The sequence below is a fragment of the Chelonus insularis genome, unplaced genomic scaffold, assembly GCF_013357705.1.
Source record: "Chelonus insularis isolate UGA/USDA-ARS -01 unplaced genomic scaffold, ASM1335770v1 contig_50_pilon, whole genome shotgun sequence".
NCBI classification, from domain to species: domain Eukaryota; kingdom Metazoa; phylum Arthropoda; class Insecta; order Hymenoptera; family Braconidae; genus Chelonus; species Chelonus insularis.
Window position 1 is genome coordinate 943,061 of NW_023276619.1, and position 18,495 is coordinate 961,555.

Sequence of the window (18,495 nt, forward strand, 5' to 3'; positions counted from 1 at the left end):
CAGCAGCATCATCATCATCATCATCATCATCATCATCATCATCATCAGAGGCAACATCATCAACTTCAGCAGCATCATCATCATCAACAGCAGTATCTACCGATCTCAAATGGATTGATCTGGACAGCGCTTTCAAAAATCGTCTAAGTACTCATGCAATTAGAAATCCTAAATTTAAATATTTAGATTTAAGAAGTTTTCTTGAAGAATGTGAAAAATTAATAACTGATAAAATTGAATATTATCAATCATTAAAAATCAATATGCTCGTAAATTTTGAATTAGCTTGCACATTTGAAAATATAAAACAAAAATCGATAGTGTATGAAAAAAAGCATTTCAATACAAAAAACATGCAAGTACTTATTTCAACAGAGTTTTCAGATCATTTTTTAAATTATACTATACCGCGTTTATTGAAAGATACAGAAGAGTTTCAAGAACGTGATTCGGGGTGGTCAATGGTTAGAATCGATAGCTTACAGATAAATATTAATAGGTATACACCTTTGAAAGGATCGGGATATATAAAGAAAAGTAAAAAAAAGAAAATAAGTACATATTGTGATCTTCCTAGTTTAATAAAAAAAAAGCTGTTTTAAACATAAAAAATGAGACTGATGAATACTGTTTTCTCTGGTCAGTTCTCGCTTCGTTACATCCAGTATCAAATACGCGAATAAATAATCGTATATCAAATTATAACGAACATTTTGATACTTTAAAAATAACAGGAATCTCATTTCCAACACCATTAAGTGATATTTGTAACGAGAAATTAAATGGTTTAATTATTAATGTTTACGGTTTAGATGATGATAATGACATTGCACCGGTTTATTTAAGCAAATATTATGATATCAATAAAAATCGTATTCATCTTTTGATTTCTGAGATAGGAGTAGATGAAAATAAAAAACCAGTTTACCATTACTCGCTTATTAAATCTCTTTCTCGTTTAGTATCAAGTCAACTATCGAATCATAATGGGAGTATAGATCTTTGTGACCGTTGTTTAAATCACTTTCACACAAAAGAATCCTATGATAAACATATTCAAGATTGTATTAATTTCAATGATCGTAAAATTTCATTCCCAGAAGAAGAAAATTTAAAAATTTTATGTATAAAGAAAAAGTGCCTTTTGTAATTTATGCCGATTTAGAGTGCATTATTAAACCTCCTATTGAAGAAAGATCCAAACATATACCATGTAGTATAGCTTTTTATATACATTGCTCTTATGATGATTCACAATCGAGATTTGCCCTTAAACGTGGAGAAGATTGTATAAAATGGTTTATGGCAGAGTTATATGAATTTTCTAAAAAATATAAAGAAATAATTGATAATCCCAAGTCAATGGATCCATTGAGTGATGAGCAGCAGTCTTATTTTTATACAGAAAAAAATTGTCATATATGCGAAAAACGCATTGAACCCAATCAACAGAGAGTTCGCGATCATTGTCATTTAACAGGAAAATTTCGTGGTCCAGCTCATAATGAGTGTAATTTAAATTATCAAATAGAACCTATAATTCCAATTGTTTTCTATGATTTATCAAGATACGATTCACATTTTCTTATTGAATCATTATCATCATCAGATGTTCCCGGTACTATAAATATTATTCCTATTAATAAAGAAAAATATATATCATTCTCCAAAGTAGTTGAAATCGATAAAAATAGAAATTCAAAAAGATCAAATGATGATAATGATGAAAAAAAGAAAAAAAATTCAAACATACAGCTTCGTTTTATAGATTTATTCCGTTTCATGAGCTCTAGTATCGATAAATTATCCAAATTTTTATCTAATGATGATAAAATAATGACACGTAAAAAGTTCCCCGATGAAGAATCATTTAAATTAGCAATACGCAAAGGTATATTTCCATATGAATATTGTAATAATTGGAAAAAACTTGAAGAAAACCAATTACCCGATAGAAAATTTTTTTTTTCTTCACTAAATGATTCAAATGTAACCGATGAGGATTATGAGCATGCGCTCAAAGTATGGTCTCACTTTAATACTAAAACATTAGGTGATTATTATGATTTATATTTGACTATAGATGTTTGTCTTCTAACTGATATATTTGAAAATTTTAGAATAAATTGTATGAAAACTTATAATTTAGATCCTTTACATTACTACACAGCACCTGGATTAGCATTTGATGCTATGCTTAAATACACAGATATTGAATTAGATATATTATCTGATGCTGAAATGGTATTATTTATAGAAAAAGGAATTAGAGGTGGAGTATCACAATGTTGTAATAGGTATGCCGAGGCGAATAATGAATGTATGGGTGACGATTATCAGCCCGATAAAGAAGTATCATATTTAATGTATTATGATGTAAATAATTTGTATGGAGCAGCCATGAGCTCTTCTTTACCATATGGTTCTTTCGAATGGTCTACGACAGAAATCGATATTATGACAATAAGCGATGATGATCTTACTGGTTATATACTTGAAGTTGATTTGGAATACCCTCAAAGTTTATTTGAAAGACATAAAGATCTGCCCCTTTGCCCCGAGCGTTCTCGAGCACCTAATTCAAAGCATTCCAAATTAATGACAACTTTATATGATAAAAAAAATTATATTATTCACTATAGAAATTTAAAACAATGTATCGAATTAGGATTAAAAGTAACAAATATACATAGAGTTTTGAAATTTAAACAATCTCGATGGCTAAAGCCATATATAGATTTAAATACAGATAAAAGAAAAGAGGCGAAAAATGATTTTGAAAAAAATTTTTTCAAGTTAATGAATAATGCTGTTTTCGGTAAAACTATGGAAAATGTTAGAAAACATAGAGATGTCAAACTTGTTACAGAATGGGAAAAACGTTACGGGGCAAATTATTACATATCTAAACCTAATTATCATTCTAGAGTAATTTTTAATGAAAATTTAGTTGCAATAGAACTGAAGAAAATGAAAGTAATTTTTAATAAGCCAATATACATTGGATTCTGTATTCTCGATATTTCAAAAATTTATATTTATGATTTTCATTATAATTATATACTTAAAAAATATCCTCTTGAACAAGCTAAATTAATGTATACCGATACTGATAGTTTAATCTATCATTTTAAAAATCCCGATATTTATAAACATATTAAAGAGGATATAGATAAATTTGATACTTCAGAGTATAAGAAAGATAATATATGGGGTATACCTTTAGCAAATAAAAAAGTTATTGGATTAATGAAAGATGAAAATAATGGTAAAATTATGACGCATTTCATTGGTTTAAGGGCTAAAATGTATGCATTTAAGGTAATGAATGATAAAGATGAAATAAAAGCTAAAAAAATAGAAGTAGTGAGAGATAAAGTAAAAGCTAAAGGAGTAAAGTTATCTGTGATGAAAACGATTACATTTGATCATTATAAAGAATGTTTATTTAATGATAAAAAAATATCTCGAATTGAGCATCATATAGTTAGCAAAAAACATAAAGTGAGTACAATTTCTCGAATAAAAATAGCTTTAAGTGCTGACGATGATAAGCGAATGGTGCAAGAAGGAAAAACTGATACATTTCCATGGGGGGTATCAGAATGATAATATAGCAATCACATTGAAAACATGGGAAAAAGGGCAAAAAAGAAAAAAATAGTAAATAAGAAATATGTTTTTATTTATTAGGATCATTCTTTGATACAAATTGTATATTTTTATTCAAATTAATAAAATTATAAATCTTTTATATCTATCCAACTGTTATGTGATTTATCAAACCCTAACCATTTAACATAGACTTTATTTTTCTGCTTTTTCAACACTTTTTCAACAAGGTAGACATCTGGATACTGGACTTTGGTTAATTCCTCGGTGTAGAATCGTCCTTCAATCGGTTGATCTTGATAATCAATCAATTCGTATGTCACAGGTCTTGTATTTTTGATGGATTTAATAGTAAAAATTTCAGTGGTCCAATTGGGTGTATAGCCTTTTTCAAATGCATGTTTATATTTACTTATACGCACTTTATCTCCAATTTTAAATTTCAATTTTAATCGTTTATTTACTGAATGTAAATGTTTTTTTATAAATATCTTGAAGCAATTGTTTTTCATTATCAACTGTTACATCTTTCGGTTTCATCTTAATAGTGCTATGTATTGTATTATTATATGATTTCATAAGAGACGGTAAAATATCAATCCATTTATAATTTCCATGTATAGTAAATTGTTTCCACATTTTATTTTTTAATGTACGATTAAATCGTTCACATATAGACGCCTTTAGATTTGTAAACGTTGAATACATTTCTATATTGTATTGCTTTATAAGTGTTTGAAATTCTTTATTATAAAATTCTTTGCCTCTATCCACATGTAATTTTCGAGGTACTCGTTTCTGTATTAACACAGATTTCATAGCATCGGTGACATCTTTTCCATTTTTTGTTTTCACCGGTACAGCCCAGGCATATTTCGAGAAAATATCGATAATTGTTAAAATATATTTGTATCTATTGTTGGTGGATGAGTAAGCAGTTAAATCAACCAAGTCCGCCTGCCATGTTTCATCAAGACCTTGTATATAAACTTTTCGATGTTTGAAATTTTTTCTTGCAGGTCTATGCAGCTTATCGGCAATTACTTTTTTAATTTTTTCCATCTGATTCATTATTCCAGGTTAGCCCACTAAGTAAGAAATTCAATGATTGTGATGATTTCAAGAGTGCTTCTTGTCCCCTTGATTTTTCGAAAAGGTCTATTATAGCTTGACGGCATACATTAAATTGTGATTTCATTAAATCAGTGATGGCATCAAATTTTAAAAATTTAGAATCAGTATAAATTCTCTCTGCGATCAATTTTTGTTCAAAATTATCCAACTTCTTCTCTAAAGTAGATATAGTTCCATTTAATGATGATAATGATATTTCACCAGATACTGAATCTTCTATGTCGTTTATCTGTTCTCTCAAAGTAGGTATAGATTCTCTCAATAATGATGTTTCATCATGTGATAAATCTATTGCTTCATGCAAATCTGCCAACAGTATTTCATGTAAGTTTTTAAATTCTTGATGCACAATATTATCAACACTCTTCAATGATGCTGCGTCATTCAAATCAATGGGATCAGCTATATTGCACAATCGTTTTCCATCAATATCAAACTGATCATCACTAGTTAATTGGAAACCAATTCCAGGAGGTCCTCTCACTAGACCGGGAGTAGATTCCCAACGCTCTCCAAGACGATGCATGCTTATTTTTTCAGAAAATGATGTGAATACCACAAAAGCTAACACAAGAATGATTAGTTTCTGACTATACTTCAGATTATATACCTTTTTTGAGTATGATCTCTAATTCATCCAACTTGGTTTGAAGTGCTGTTAACTTTGAATTTATTGAATTGATTGAATTGGTTGTAGAAGATGTATGAGTTTCCAGTGTATTTTTTACTGATGCTGCCACATCATTTTTAACTTTAAATGCTATATCCGTTGTTTTTCTATTAAGTCCTTTCACTCTATTATCAAGTAATTGAATTTGCTTTTTCAATTCTTCAGAAGTATCATTTAAAATTTTCAATGATACAGCATCGCTTAAATCTATAGCATCACCTACATTACACAATTTTTACCATCAATATCATAGTTATTATCCATAGTTAATTTGAAACCATTCCCCGGAGGGCCCTGAAGTTGATTGTAACTAGGAGACCAATATTGACCATGACGATTAATACTCATTTTTTATTGTAGCGTATAAACTGTGCGGTAGCCACTACACAAATGAGAGATACTCAATTTTTGACTTATATATCATAGAAATTTTGAGTAAATTTTGGGTAAATTTTGAGTAAAATTTTTACTAAAAAAAAAAATTTTCAGTAAATTTTGAGTAAATTTTGGGTAAAATTTTTACTTTATAACATTTGCTTCTCTAAGCTCTTCAATGATTGAAATTATCTCATTTGAATGAGCATTATTTCCTGCATTGTAGGAGGCTATAAGTAGCCGCAATCGATCAACAAGCTCATTAGGATCATCCCAGTAGGTAAAATTTGTTGATTGATTTTTCTTTGAGATTTTATATTGAGGTAAAAATTTCCTCATTTTGGTTGATAATCTATGACCAATATACTTTGCAACATACATATTGTATTTTTTACTATGATCAGTTCTCAGCTCTTGATTTGGATTATAATTCTTTCGAGCCAAGTTTGTATATTTAACAATTTCACCATAAATTCTCTCATCTCTTTCATCAAGAGCAAGTTTATTAGGTAGTTTTTTAAATAATAATTCAAGTAGCCCTGGTGTGCTCCAATATAAAGCATATTTCCTCGAAGTTTTCTTACACCACACTTTGTATCCATATTTTGATTATTATCTCTGAGCATTTTTATGTATTTATTTATTGTTTCGGTGATTTTGAGGGGGGTGCTTGACATCATACTCGCTGTAGGCTTTTGTCGTTGATCTTCTTCTTCTTCTACAACTTCCATTCTTTCTACAGATCCCTCCTTTTCTCCCCCCACCGCTCCTTCTTCCTCGCCTATAGCTTCTCTGTCTTTTCCTTCTGCTGCTTTTTCTTCTTCTTTATCTCGTACTTTTGTATTTTCCATCATTTCATGTTCTAAATTATATATAGGGATTGGTCTTTTCATAGCTTTTAATACTGCTGCAACTTCTTTGCTTTGATTGATTTCTTCACGTCTCTTCTTTTTCATGTTATCGTTATAAATAGAGAAAATATCCAGCTTCTGACGATTGAATTTTCTCTTTCTCGATGTGGCATATTGTCTTTCATTCATTGAAATATTTACATTATCATCGTTTAATAATGGTATTTTAGGAGAAATGTTTTTTTCATTTATAAGTTGATGCAATGGTGTTACTACGGGCTTAAAAAATTCGTTTAATGAATATTCACTATCATTTTTCCCATGCTTAATCATTTCATGTTTTCGACGTATAACATCACTGACTTTCGTCAATTTTTCCAAGACATTGACTGCCTCCTCCAGTTGCCCACTCAATTCACTCATATTGATGATGTTTACTTAACAAACAATTATTTATAAATGTATATTTTCAGAATAAAGCATTCAATTTATACATATGAAACAATCAAAACCTCTTCTATATCGACCATTATTGATTTCACTATCTTTATCGATGACAAGAAAACTATAATTATTTTTATTCCAACATGAAGTACACAAATCTTTAAATTGTTGAAATTTCATATCTGTATTAACATGATCATTGTATATATGCCGTAAATTCATTTCATCTTGACTAAAGAGAATGAGAAAATTTACATTATCCCGTATTAGATGTTTTGGGATTCTCGCATAAGTTTGACAAAGATAAAAACTATCAACATCTTTGTGACGACCCATACAAAAATATGCTCGAACATTATCTTGCTTCTCACAAGCTATATCATCAAATATCATAATTGAATTAGGTTGAGCATCATCTGTCTTTACAACCTGTTCATTATCATTGAATGGAAAAAAACCAACGTCATCAATCGGCTCGAGTAGTTTCTCCAAGTATTTATATTTAGGTTGATTTAATGATTTAGAATACAGATAAATATTTTCAAATCTTAATCCATTTGGATGAGTGATGAGAGCCAACAATGCATTTGTTTTTCCACAATTAGACGGTCCACAAATAACTGAGCGTATAGTATTTGGTAATAATTCACCATGACGTTTAGTCTTTGTATTTTTTTCCATTGGTATAATTTTATCAAAATTTTCTACAGATAATGTTAAATCTTGTGGTTTAAACTCCATCTCGATAATAACTAAGCGTAAAGATTTAAATATCGATACTTTTATAGTTTTTATTTAGTTGAATAATGACTGTTAAGAGAAAAACATCTAAAAAAGGAGCGGGAATACTGAATAAAGTCATTAATAATTTACCTATTGAATTACATATCCCAGGCTATCAATTTTGTGGACCTGGTACAAAATTACAACAACGATTGGCTCGAGGTGATCAAGGAATCAATCCATTAGATACTGCTTGTCGAGCACATGATATAGCATATTCTCAGAATAGAGAAAATCTATCAGAGAGACATTTAGCAGATAAAATACTTGCTGGAAAAGCGTGGCAACGTGTGCTAGCTAGAGACGCTGGCTTAGGTGAAAAAATAGCAGCGTGGGCTGTTGTGAATGCTATGAAACTCAAGACAAAATTTGGTATGGGATTGAAGAAAAAGAAAGTTAACTCACGAAAGAAGAGAGTGAACGGAGGGCAGATAAAGAAAAAGAAAACTCCACAGCGTAAACGTCGTCTACCTTTAACGAAAAGATCTGGTGGCTTGTTACCACTGCTTCCATTGTTAGCAGGTTTAAGCGCCACGGGTGCCCTAGCAGGGGGTGCTGCTGGGATCGCTAAGGCTGTCAATAGCGCTAGAGTAGCAAACAAAAAGTTGAATGAACTTAAACGTCATAATGAAAAAATGGAAGCTATAGCTATGGGTAAAGGTGCTTATTTGAATCGATATAAAACTGGAAAAGGAGCATATCTGAATCGATATAAATCAGGAGAGGGATTATCGATAAAATTACCAAAGCGAGCACTAACTAATTTTAATTTGTTAAAGTATACAGAAAAATTGAAAATACCATATTTTCGAAATGTTTTCATGAGAAATGATTTACCATCATCAGGACCTTGGAAAAATGAATCAGCAATTATAATACAACTAACTGTGGGCATTTATGTTTAAAATTTTTAAATGATCAGCTATAAATATGATGTAGAAAAAATTATATTCCATTTACATTTTAAGTATTATACAGTAAACATTATGGGTGATTCTTTGATATTAACACTTACTGGACATTCATCATTATTGGAGGTTTCATATTTTCCTCCAATTGAATTATCACCTACAAAAAATTATGTTCTTGGACTTGTTGATTTTCTTACATTTAATTCAATTCCAAACATATATGAAGGCAACAATAAGTTTCGATATCAAATAAAAGACGAATGGCGTACAATTACAATTCCAACTGGTACTTATGATCTTAAAGATATTTACATATTTCTAATTGCGACGGATCCTCAATTAAATCTTTCATTAGGAGTTGAAAAAAGTACACTTGTCACCGAATAATATAGTGAAAAATCAGCTATTGACTTCACATCTGAAGATTCTATCGGTGAATTTTTAGGATTCGAACGAAAAATTTATAAAGCAGGAGAAGTATATAAATCGGAAAAACCAACATCAATATTGAGTGTTAATGCAATATGTGTAGAGTGTAATATTACAAGTGGTGCATACATAAATAATCAATTTGCTTATACAATTCATGCATTTTTTTCATCAGTCCCACCAGGATATAAAATTATTGAATCACCTACAAAAGTCATTTATCTCCCCGTCACAGTGAGGGAAATACATAATTTACAGATACGAGTTGTAGATCAAGATGGAAAATTAATTAATAATCGATCTGAATCAGTCACTGTAAGGTTACATTTAAAGAGTATATAATGGTAATAGTTTATGGTGATCATTTAGAAGAACAAAGTTATGATAACCATCAACCATGCGCAAATGTACACCGTTTAAAAAAGACAATCTAACGAGCAACATCTCAACAGAAGAAGACGAAAAAGAAGAGGAGAACAGTGAAACAACTGACTCCTCAGAACACTCAATTCCTAGAAAGTCTTGGTTTAGACTTAATTTAAAAATTGTTAAATTTAAATTCAGCTTGTTGTGCTTAATACCATGGAGGCGACGGCATTAAAAATTAATAAAAAAATTGTTCAAGATGAATCTATATCTCATTATGAGATTCATGCTCATCAACCATATGGTTCATCATTATATAAAAACAATGATGAGATACGTATAGCTGTACAACATCAAGATTTATGTATTTTACCATGTGAAAGTTCAATTCATATCACTGGTAAATTTACAAAAGACAATGGGAGTGCTACATCAAACAAATCTTTACTTGCAACAATGTTTGCTTGTTTCTTATTTGAAGAAATGAGATATGAATTAAATGGAGTTGAAATTGATCGTAGTAAAAATGTGGGCATTACAACACTCATGAAGGGATTTCCATAATTTAGACCAGAGCAAAAATATTCTTTGGTAAACAGTGGAATGGTACTTGATAATGAAAAACTATGTGATTCGAATGAAAATTTTGACGTCATCATACCATCAAAATTATTATTTGGATTAGCTGAGGATTATAAACAAGTCATTGTTAACTGTAAACATGAGCTAATACTCATAAGAGCCGACATTGACTTGGATGCAATACATCAAACTGAAATCGCTAATGCGGCAGCAGAAAATGTAAAAATTACTCTTGATAAAATTGAATGGTTGGTGCTATATGTTACAATGTCTGATTCAAAGCAAGTTGATATGTTAGGTTACATCAGTAAAGATCTATCAATATCGATACCCTTCAGTTCATGGGAGCTATATGAATATCCATGTTTACCTATAACAACGAAACACATCTGGTCTGTGAAGACAACAAATCAACTAGAGAAGCCAAGATATATTATATTTTCATTACAAACTGGACGTAAAAATCAATCGTCAAAACGCGCTGATATATTTGATCATTGTAAAATTGAAGATTTCGCTGTTTATTTGAATTCGCAGCGATATCCATATGCTAACATGAATATTGATATTTTAAATAGTAAATACGCACTTTTGTATGATTTGTATACGAATTTTTATTTATTTCATTATAGTAAAAACATTAAAAGACCATACTTAAATAAAGAAAATTTTATGGAAAGAGGACCATTCATTGTAATAGATTGTTCAAGGCAAAATGAATCTATTAAAGCAGGACCAGTCGATGTTCGTCTTGAATTTGAAGCTACTGAAGTGTTTCCTCTGGGTACAACTGCATACTGTTTAATTTTACATGATAGAATAGTCGAATATAAACCATTAAGTGGACAAATTCGAAAATTGATTTAAAAAATAATTATATGTTTATATTTAAGTTTTCTTTTAAAAATTGTAATCATTTATATATTTATATACAAATAAAAAATTAAAGGGTTGAATTTCTTTAAAAAAAAAAAATCTTATAAATATTTTAGGATTAGAGGTTATTTTTTCTTTTTTTAAAATAATTCAAAAGCATACATATCATTAATCTTACAGTTTATTCAAAAAGAAAAAATTATATACAATATTTGATACATTTTTTCAATATACATATTTATAAAAAACATTAACATACACATTTTTTTAAAAACATAATTATTAAATATTTCCTAAAAGAAATTGATTGAAAGCGTAAACCTCCTTCTTAGGACAATGAGCAATTCTAGGAGTTGATTCACCCTTACGAACTTTCAATTCATCATGCTGAAGACAATCCAATGTTTCCATTATTTCAAATAAGTCCGGACATTGTTCTCGCAATTGATTATATAATATTTCGAATTTTGGACATCCAAGCTTCTCAATATTATAACTTTGAATTCCCAAGAATGTGAGTTTGTCTCGTTCAACTGATCCACCTTTGTATCCTATGATTCCTCCTAAAGAACTTGCTTCTTCATCGATGCCATACAAGAAATCATCAATTGCTCCTTGATTCTGATGATTGTGGTTATTATCCATTTTTAATCCATGGATAAACATTGTATTGAAGCATGCTGATGTAGAATCTTCTGGTGACAGTCTATGTTCCCCAATATTATAATGACTTGAATATATCTCACCGCTCTCAACTCGAATACACGCCATTTCTTTACAGTAGAATTTTTTATTTATTCTAAAGCCATCCATATCAATGATGTGCGTTATTTTTGGATAATTTTCCATTGTTAAAAATTTCAGCTTTAATTACATTCAAAAAAATGAAACTTTAATTAAATTTTTTTATTTAATATTATGATGATGATGGTAATGATGACCAATTGCTTCTTCAATTTATATTGCTTAATATTCTACAACACATATTTTTTTTGAAATAGTCAGATTTTCTCCCACATCTGAATCCCCAAACCCAAGAACTCACCCACGTTTACAGCTTTCTACCACAAAAAACCTTAGAGACGGCTTCGCCCCCCACTTTAGCGTGCACAGCTATGAGAGTTCTACCGCAAAAACCTTAGAGACACCTCCTACCTCCCACTTTTCACGTTTACAGCTTTCTAGCACAAAAACCTTAGAGACGGCTTCGCCCCCCACTTTAGCGTGCACAGCTATGAGAGTTCTACCGCAATTTTTATCCCCACTTTAGCGTGCACAGCTATGAGAGTTCTACCGCAGCATCCCAAGAAAAAAAAAAGTTGCGGCAGAACTCTCATAGTCTATCTACTTTTATTGATGAATATCTTGAACTATATAATCCATCGAATTTTTTTATAAATCGATTCAAAAAATCGTCTGCAATATCAATTGCACGATTTGAAATTACATCTTGGCTCAAAAGATAGATTTCCATTACGAGTAACAAACAATGATTAAAGAATTGGGCTTCTATGATTTTATTGAATATAGCCAAGGAATAATAAAATAAAAAATGCTTTAGTTCTGACGCTTTCCAGTGTATGAGATCACCCAGCTCTTGAGGTAACCGATGAATAAAACTAGGTAGTTTCATTTGTTTTAAACGAAGATTAATTTCATCGATATTTCTATACAGCGAATAAGGCTCGTTTCGGAGTGATTTGTTGATAAGTAAGTTAAGAACTTTCTTCAGTACACCACTATTAACGGCATGCATCCGATCAATAGCAAAACCTCTGATACAATCTGGCATGATCTTCGAAATAGCTGTATAACCTCTAACACCAAATTGAGGATTTTCATAGGTTGCATTGGCAGCAAGTGCATTACATCGTTCTGATGTTCTTAAATCTATGTTTGTGGTGTAAGGATAAGTTTGTAGATGACATCTTGGTCCTAGTGGGATAACATCACCCTCAAAAAAACACACTGGACAACCATATCTAGCATTAAATTGAACGAATTTTAAACCTTTCAATGCCTTTCACAACTTTTTGGGTAGCATTTGGCAATGTGACTGTAATTCCAGCAGCAATTTTTCGTAAGGTTGATTTAAAGCTGTCCGAGAAGTTATTAAAATTTGGCTTTTTCTTGCCATGCTATAGACCCAAGAGCAGGGTATTGCATATTTTCCATTGTTAAAAATTTCAGCTTTAATTACATTCAAAAAAATGAAACTTTAATTAAATTTTTGAAGTGAAAACTTCTTTAGCGGCGTTGTAGACTTTTTTTGTAATGGGTAAAAAATGTTAAACTCGCGTCAGGACACGTGACCTGATCGAAAATTCGTAAGACGGATGGAGAGTAGACAGCTGGCGTGGCGTAGGAGAGGGAGTATCCCCCTCTCTTTCTACGGCGCGGCGAGAATGTATGCCTGCGCCGGCTGTTTCGTTTAGGCGGCGCAGGGCGACATTAAGTCAATTAATTAATGAATAATTAAATTAATTAAATTAATTTTTTAATAAATTAATTGACATTCGTCAATTTGATTATTATTATTTAATCTTAGCACTCACGGAGTGCAACCCGTCGTTAAAATTTAATCTTAGCAGGGCGACATTAAGTCAATTAATTAATTAATAATTAAATTAATTAAATTAATTTTTTAATAAATTAATTGACATTCGTCAATTTGATTATTATTATTTAATCTTAGCACAACGAAATACAAAACTGCTATTGATGCGGTCTTTATTAGACATTTGAATAGGTTCGAATCGAAACTGTTCGTTTCTTACTTCAGCTATCATAAACCGATCGTATCAGTTTTAGAGATTGGCGATGATGGTTCTGATAAGAATGATAGTGAAAAAGTCGTTGAAATTATGGATGAAAGTTAATCTTTTTGAGAGATAAACTTTTTAATGTAATATAAATTGTCATGTTTGTGTACGATAGCGCAATAAATAAATATTGTATTCTACCATATAAAAGATAGTACTTTTATTCTGATAATTAAAGCAATTCGTGCAAACTTATTCCCTAACCATTCCAAAATATCCAAAACGCACAACGTTAATACTTAAGTTTTCACTTCTGCCGGCACTCCCGGAGTGCAACCCGTCGTTTTTTTTATTTAATATTATGATGATGATGGTAATGATGACCAATTGCTTCTTTAATTTATATTGCTTAATATTCTACAACACATATTTTTTTTGAAATAGTCAGATTTTCTCCCACGTCTGAATCCCCCCCCCCAAACCCAAGAACTCCCCCACGTTTACAGCTTTCTACCACAAAAAATCTTAGAGACGGCTTCGCCCCCCACTTTAGCGTGCACAGCTATGAGAGTTCTACCGCAAAAACCTTAGAGACACCTCCTACCTCCCACTTTTCACGTTTACAGCTTTCTAGCACAAAAACCTTAGAGATGGCTTCGCCCCCCACTTTAGCGTGCACAGCTATGAGAGTTCTACCGCAGCATTCCAAGAAAAAAAAAAGTTGCGGCAGAACTCTCATAGTCTATCTACTAATTGAAATACATAAAATAAAAAACAAAATTCTATGAGGTTATGAATGCTATAAAAACAATTATAATAATAAAGATATATTTACTTACTAGATGCTATGAAATACGAGTTGTTTCAGGTTATTTGTTCTAAAGATTTTTCTTTAAATCAGATACAAGTTGAATAGAACTGGAAGAAATAATGCTATTTCACTAATAATTATGAACCGGTAAATTACACAATGTAGAAAACGACAAGAATCTCGTTGGCCACTGTTCACTGTCCGATGACTAAATCAGTTATGATAATCTGCGCACATTATACGGATGTTGCGCATAGAAAGGGGGACTTATTTATCGAGCGCCATCTTCAAACTATAGGCGCCAATTTTAAACAATATGTTGAAAGTATAACGTAGACATTTAATAGTTTTCAAACGAAGCTACAATAAAGTTTTTAATAAACACATTATGACTTAATACAAGCAATAATTACATTGCTGTTCTAAGTCTAATGCTTTCTCACACACCAACTCCAGATTTCGGCTCAGAGATATTAAAAGCTTATCTTGAAATGAGAAAATATTTTGTCTTATTCTAAGTAAAATGGTTACTTGACGATCAACTCTAAATATTGTTCTAGTCAAAGTAGAAATTTTACTTGATACAATAAATAATTTTATTGCTGTTTTGAGTCGAATAATTACTTGATAATTAACACAAAATCTTGGCTCAGAGATATTAAAAGCTTATCTTGAGATGAGAAAATATTTTGTCCTATTCTGAGTAAAATGGTTACTTGACGATCAACTCTAAATATTGTTCTAGTCAAAGTATAAATTTTACTTGATACAATAAATAATTTCATTGCTGTTCTAAGTCGAATAATTACTTGATAATTAACACAAGATCTTGGCTTAGAGATAGTAAAAGCTTATCTCAAAATATGAGAATATTTTGTCCTATTCTAAGTAAAATGGTTACTTGACGATCAACTCTGAATGTTGTTCTAGTCGGAGTATAAATTTTACTTGATACAAGAAATAATTTCATTGCTGTTCTAAGTCTAATGATTACTTGCACACCAACTCAAGATCTTGGCTTATGGACAGTAGAAACATTACTGAAGATTAGAAAATATTTTATCTTATTCTAAGTAAAGTGGTTACTTGACGATCAACTCTGAATGTTGTTTTAGTCGGAGTAGAAATTTTACTTGATACCAGAAATAATTTCATTGCTGTTCTAAGTCGAATAATTACTTGATAATTAACACAAAATCTTGGCTCAGAGATAGTAAAAGCTTATCTTGAAATGAGAAAATATTTTATCTTATTCTAAGTCAAATGATTACTTGACGATCAACTCTGAATGTTGTTTTAGTCGGAGTAGAAATTTCACTCGATACAAGAAATAATTTCATTGCTGTTCTAAGTCGAATGATTACTTGCACACCAACCCCAGATCTCGGCTTAGAGATAGTAAAAGCTTTACTCAAGATTAGAAAATATTTCATCTTATTCTAAGTCAAATGATTTCTTGACGGTTAACACAGAAATATTTCACGTTCGAGTAGAAGTTCGGTTTGTGACTACAATTATGCCTACTTATCTCAAGTAAAAAATAATCTTACTCGCCAAGTTAACTTTTACTTGTTATAACTTAAATATTTCTTAAATTAAATCTTTATTTACTTAGACTCAGTGATTCTTATTCTTGAATCTTGTAGTTCTTCTGTTTTGTCTTTTTTCTGGGTTGTATACAGAAAAAATTTCTCTCAGTGTATATATTGACTAATCTCTAGAGTTCGAATATCTTATCTATATGATCATCTTTAAATTCTATTATGCACACATTGTTCGATGGTGATGCTTTTGAATTCTATGTGAGTCGTACTCGTATTGCTATTTCGAACGTAACGATCATAATTGTATTATGAAGCATTTTTTCGGTGCCGCGCTTAAATAACCGACGACAAAATGACCGCAACGTAATAACCACGACAATATAACCGGCATTAAAAATAATCGCGACAGAATAACTTTACACTATAAAAATTCAAAGGGATGTATTGTGATCAATGATATTAGCAAGAATTGACAGAATAAAATTAATTTTTTAATAAGATTATTATTGCGAATTCTAAAAACTGTTCATTTAATTTTAAGTATTGATTTTTGCGTTTGAATATAATATTTTTTATGCGTATGAATAGGATATGCTAAATTTGATAAGTTCGAATTTGGTGCGATGTGATCAGCCCGCACCTTGTAGATAAAATAGTTATACTAGTAGGTAGCTTGTTGAGCTACAGATATGTTGAGAGCTCAAGTTGTGCAAATTTAATAGATTAATTATGTTACAGTTTGTTATATCTCAAAAAAACAAAGGTAATTATTTCATAATACTGTCAGTTTTAATCCAAGATTATACATATTAATGTACGTGCTACATTTTTATAATTTAACATTTTTCTACATTTAAAAGGTTTATCTATCGGCAATCATCCACCTCATGATCATGCAGCTGAAGTAGCATCAATATAAGCAAAAGTTATCCACTCCAAAATAAAAAAACGTGCTGCTAAAAATGATGATCCTCCTCATGCTTTTATCGCTGCAGTCTTAGCATCAGTGCTATCCCCAGTAGTTGCTAAATTGCCAAAGCTGGTATCGCTCACCCGAGAAGTCCAACGTGTTCGCCATGTTCAACAGGTCAAGATGCCAAAAATAACTACTAGTAAATGTTTAGTTACTCCTGATGAATAACAAGTAACGAAAAAAGGTGAAAATATCTTATTCTATGACAGCGGCGGCGGTAAAACTAGATTTTTGATATTGACTACTACTAAAAATTTAGAGATATTATCTGAATGTGTCCAATAGGCCAGTGACGGTACATTTTCTCCAGTGCCAGTGTTGTTTAAACAGCTTTACACAATCCACGGATTGAAAAAAAATAAAATGATATCCTTGGTGTATATGCTTTTGCCTAGTAAATCAGAAAAATTGTATACTAAGTGTTTATCAGTTTTGAAGAACCGTAGTATGTCAGCTTTGTATCCTACAAGAATAATGGTCGATTTTAAATCAGCATTTATAGCCGCATTTGAATGTATTTTTCCGGATACTGCTATTGTCGGTTGTTTATTTCATTTTAGCCAATGTATCTAGCGTAATATTCAATCTTGCGACTTGCAGCATATTTATAACACGAATTCAAAATTTGCATTAAATATTCGAATGTTGATGGCTTTATCATTTGTTCGAATTCATGATGTGGTTGATGCATACGATAAACTAATAGCTTCGGAGTCTTATGAACAAAATAAAGATGATTTGCAGTATCTAATTAATTATTTTGAGCGCACATGGGTTGGTGTGTGTTCAAGTTTTGGAAAACGTCGTCAAAAGGCTTATTATGAATTAGTTATGTAGAACTGCTATGATGCTGTTGTAAATAATGAAATAAGATCGAATAATGCTATAGAAGGACGGCACCGTGCATTCAATTCTAGAGTACGAGTTAATCATGCAAGTATGACCAAATTTTTAGAAGTAATAATTAGTGAGCAAGGTATGACTGAAGTGATTATTACTTAATTAAAAATTAGATTGAATGTGTCAGCAAAACGTAAACGTCAATATTTTTGCGTTGACGCAAGGATCAAAAATGTGGTTTTGCAATATGATTCTAATCAGAAGTTAAAATATTTAAAAAATATTGCTTATAATTTAATATTGTAATTGATTAATATATAAAATATGAAGACTAATGTTTTGGATTTTTTGAGTTATACTTGTTAGTTTATAAATTAAAAATAGGCAATTTTTGTAACATTCAATATTAATATCTGTAAACAATATGCAAAAACATTTTTTTCTCGTAACGTATTAAATACTTTGATAATTATGCTGTAACTGTGATAATAATTATCTGTGAGCTGTAATTACTAAGAAAAATCATATCAAA

General features: G+C 30.6%; 1 protein-coding gene across 1 annotated transcript; it reads left to right on the top strand.

Annotated features, from left to right (window-relative positions):
• Positions 1-10,178: 10,178 nt before the first annotated feature.
• On the top strand, positions 10,179-11,024 carry LOC118070084 (uncharacterized). Its single transcript, XM_035088505.1, has 2 exons — positions 10,179-10,734; positions 10,822-11,024. The coding sequence occupies exons 1-2, from the start codon at positions 10,179-10,181 to the stop codon at positions 11,022-11,024; spliced, it is 759 nt and encodes a 252-aa protein (XP_034944396.1).
• Positions 11,025-18,495: the final 7,471 nt, after the last annotated feature.

What these genes read in the sequence shown, in the direction of transcription:
- LOC118070084 (XM_035088505.1), top strand. Translation starts at nt 10,179, where the DNA reads ATGGTACTTGATAATGAAAAACTATGTGATTCGAATGAAAATTTTGAC. An exon ending in GAATATTGATATTTTAAATA is followed by an intron (nt 10,735 to 10,821) that starts GTAAATACGCAC and finishes ACTTAAATAAAG; the next exon opens with AAAATTTTATGGAAAGAGGA.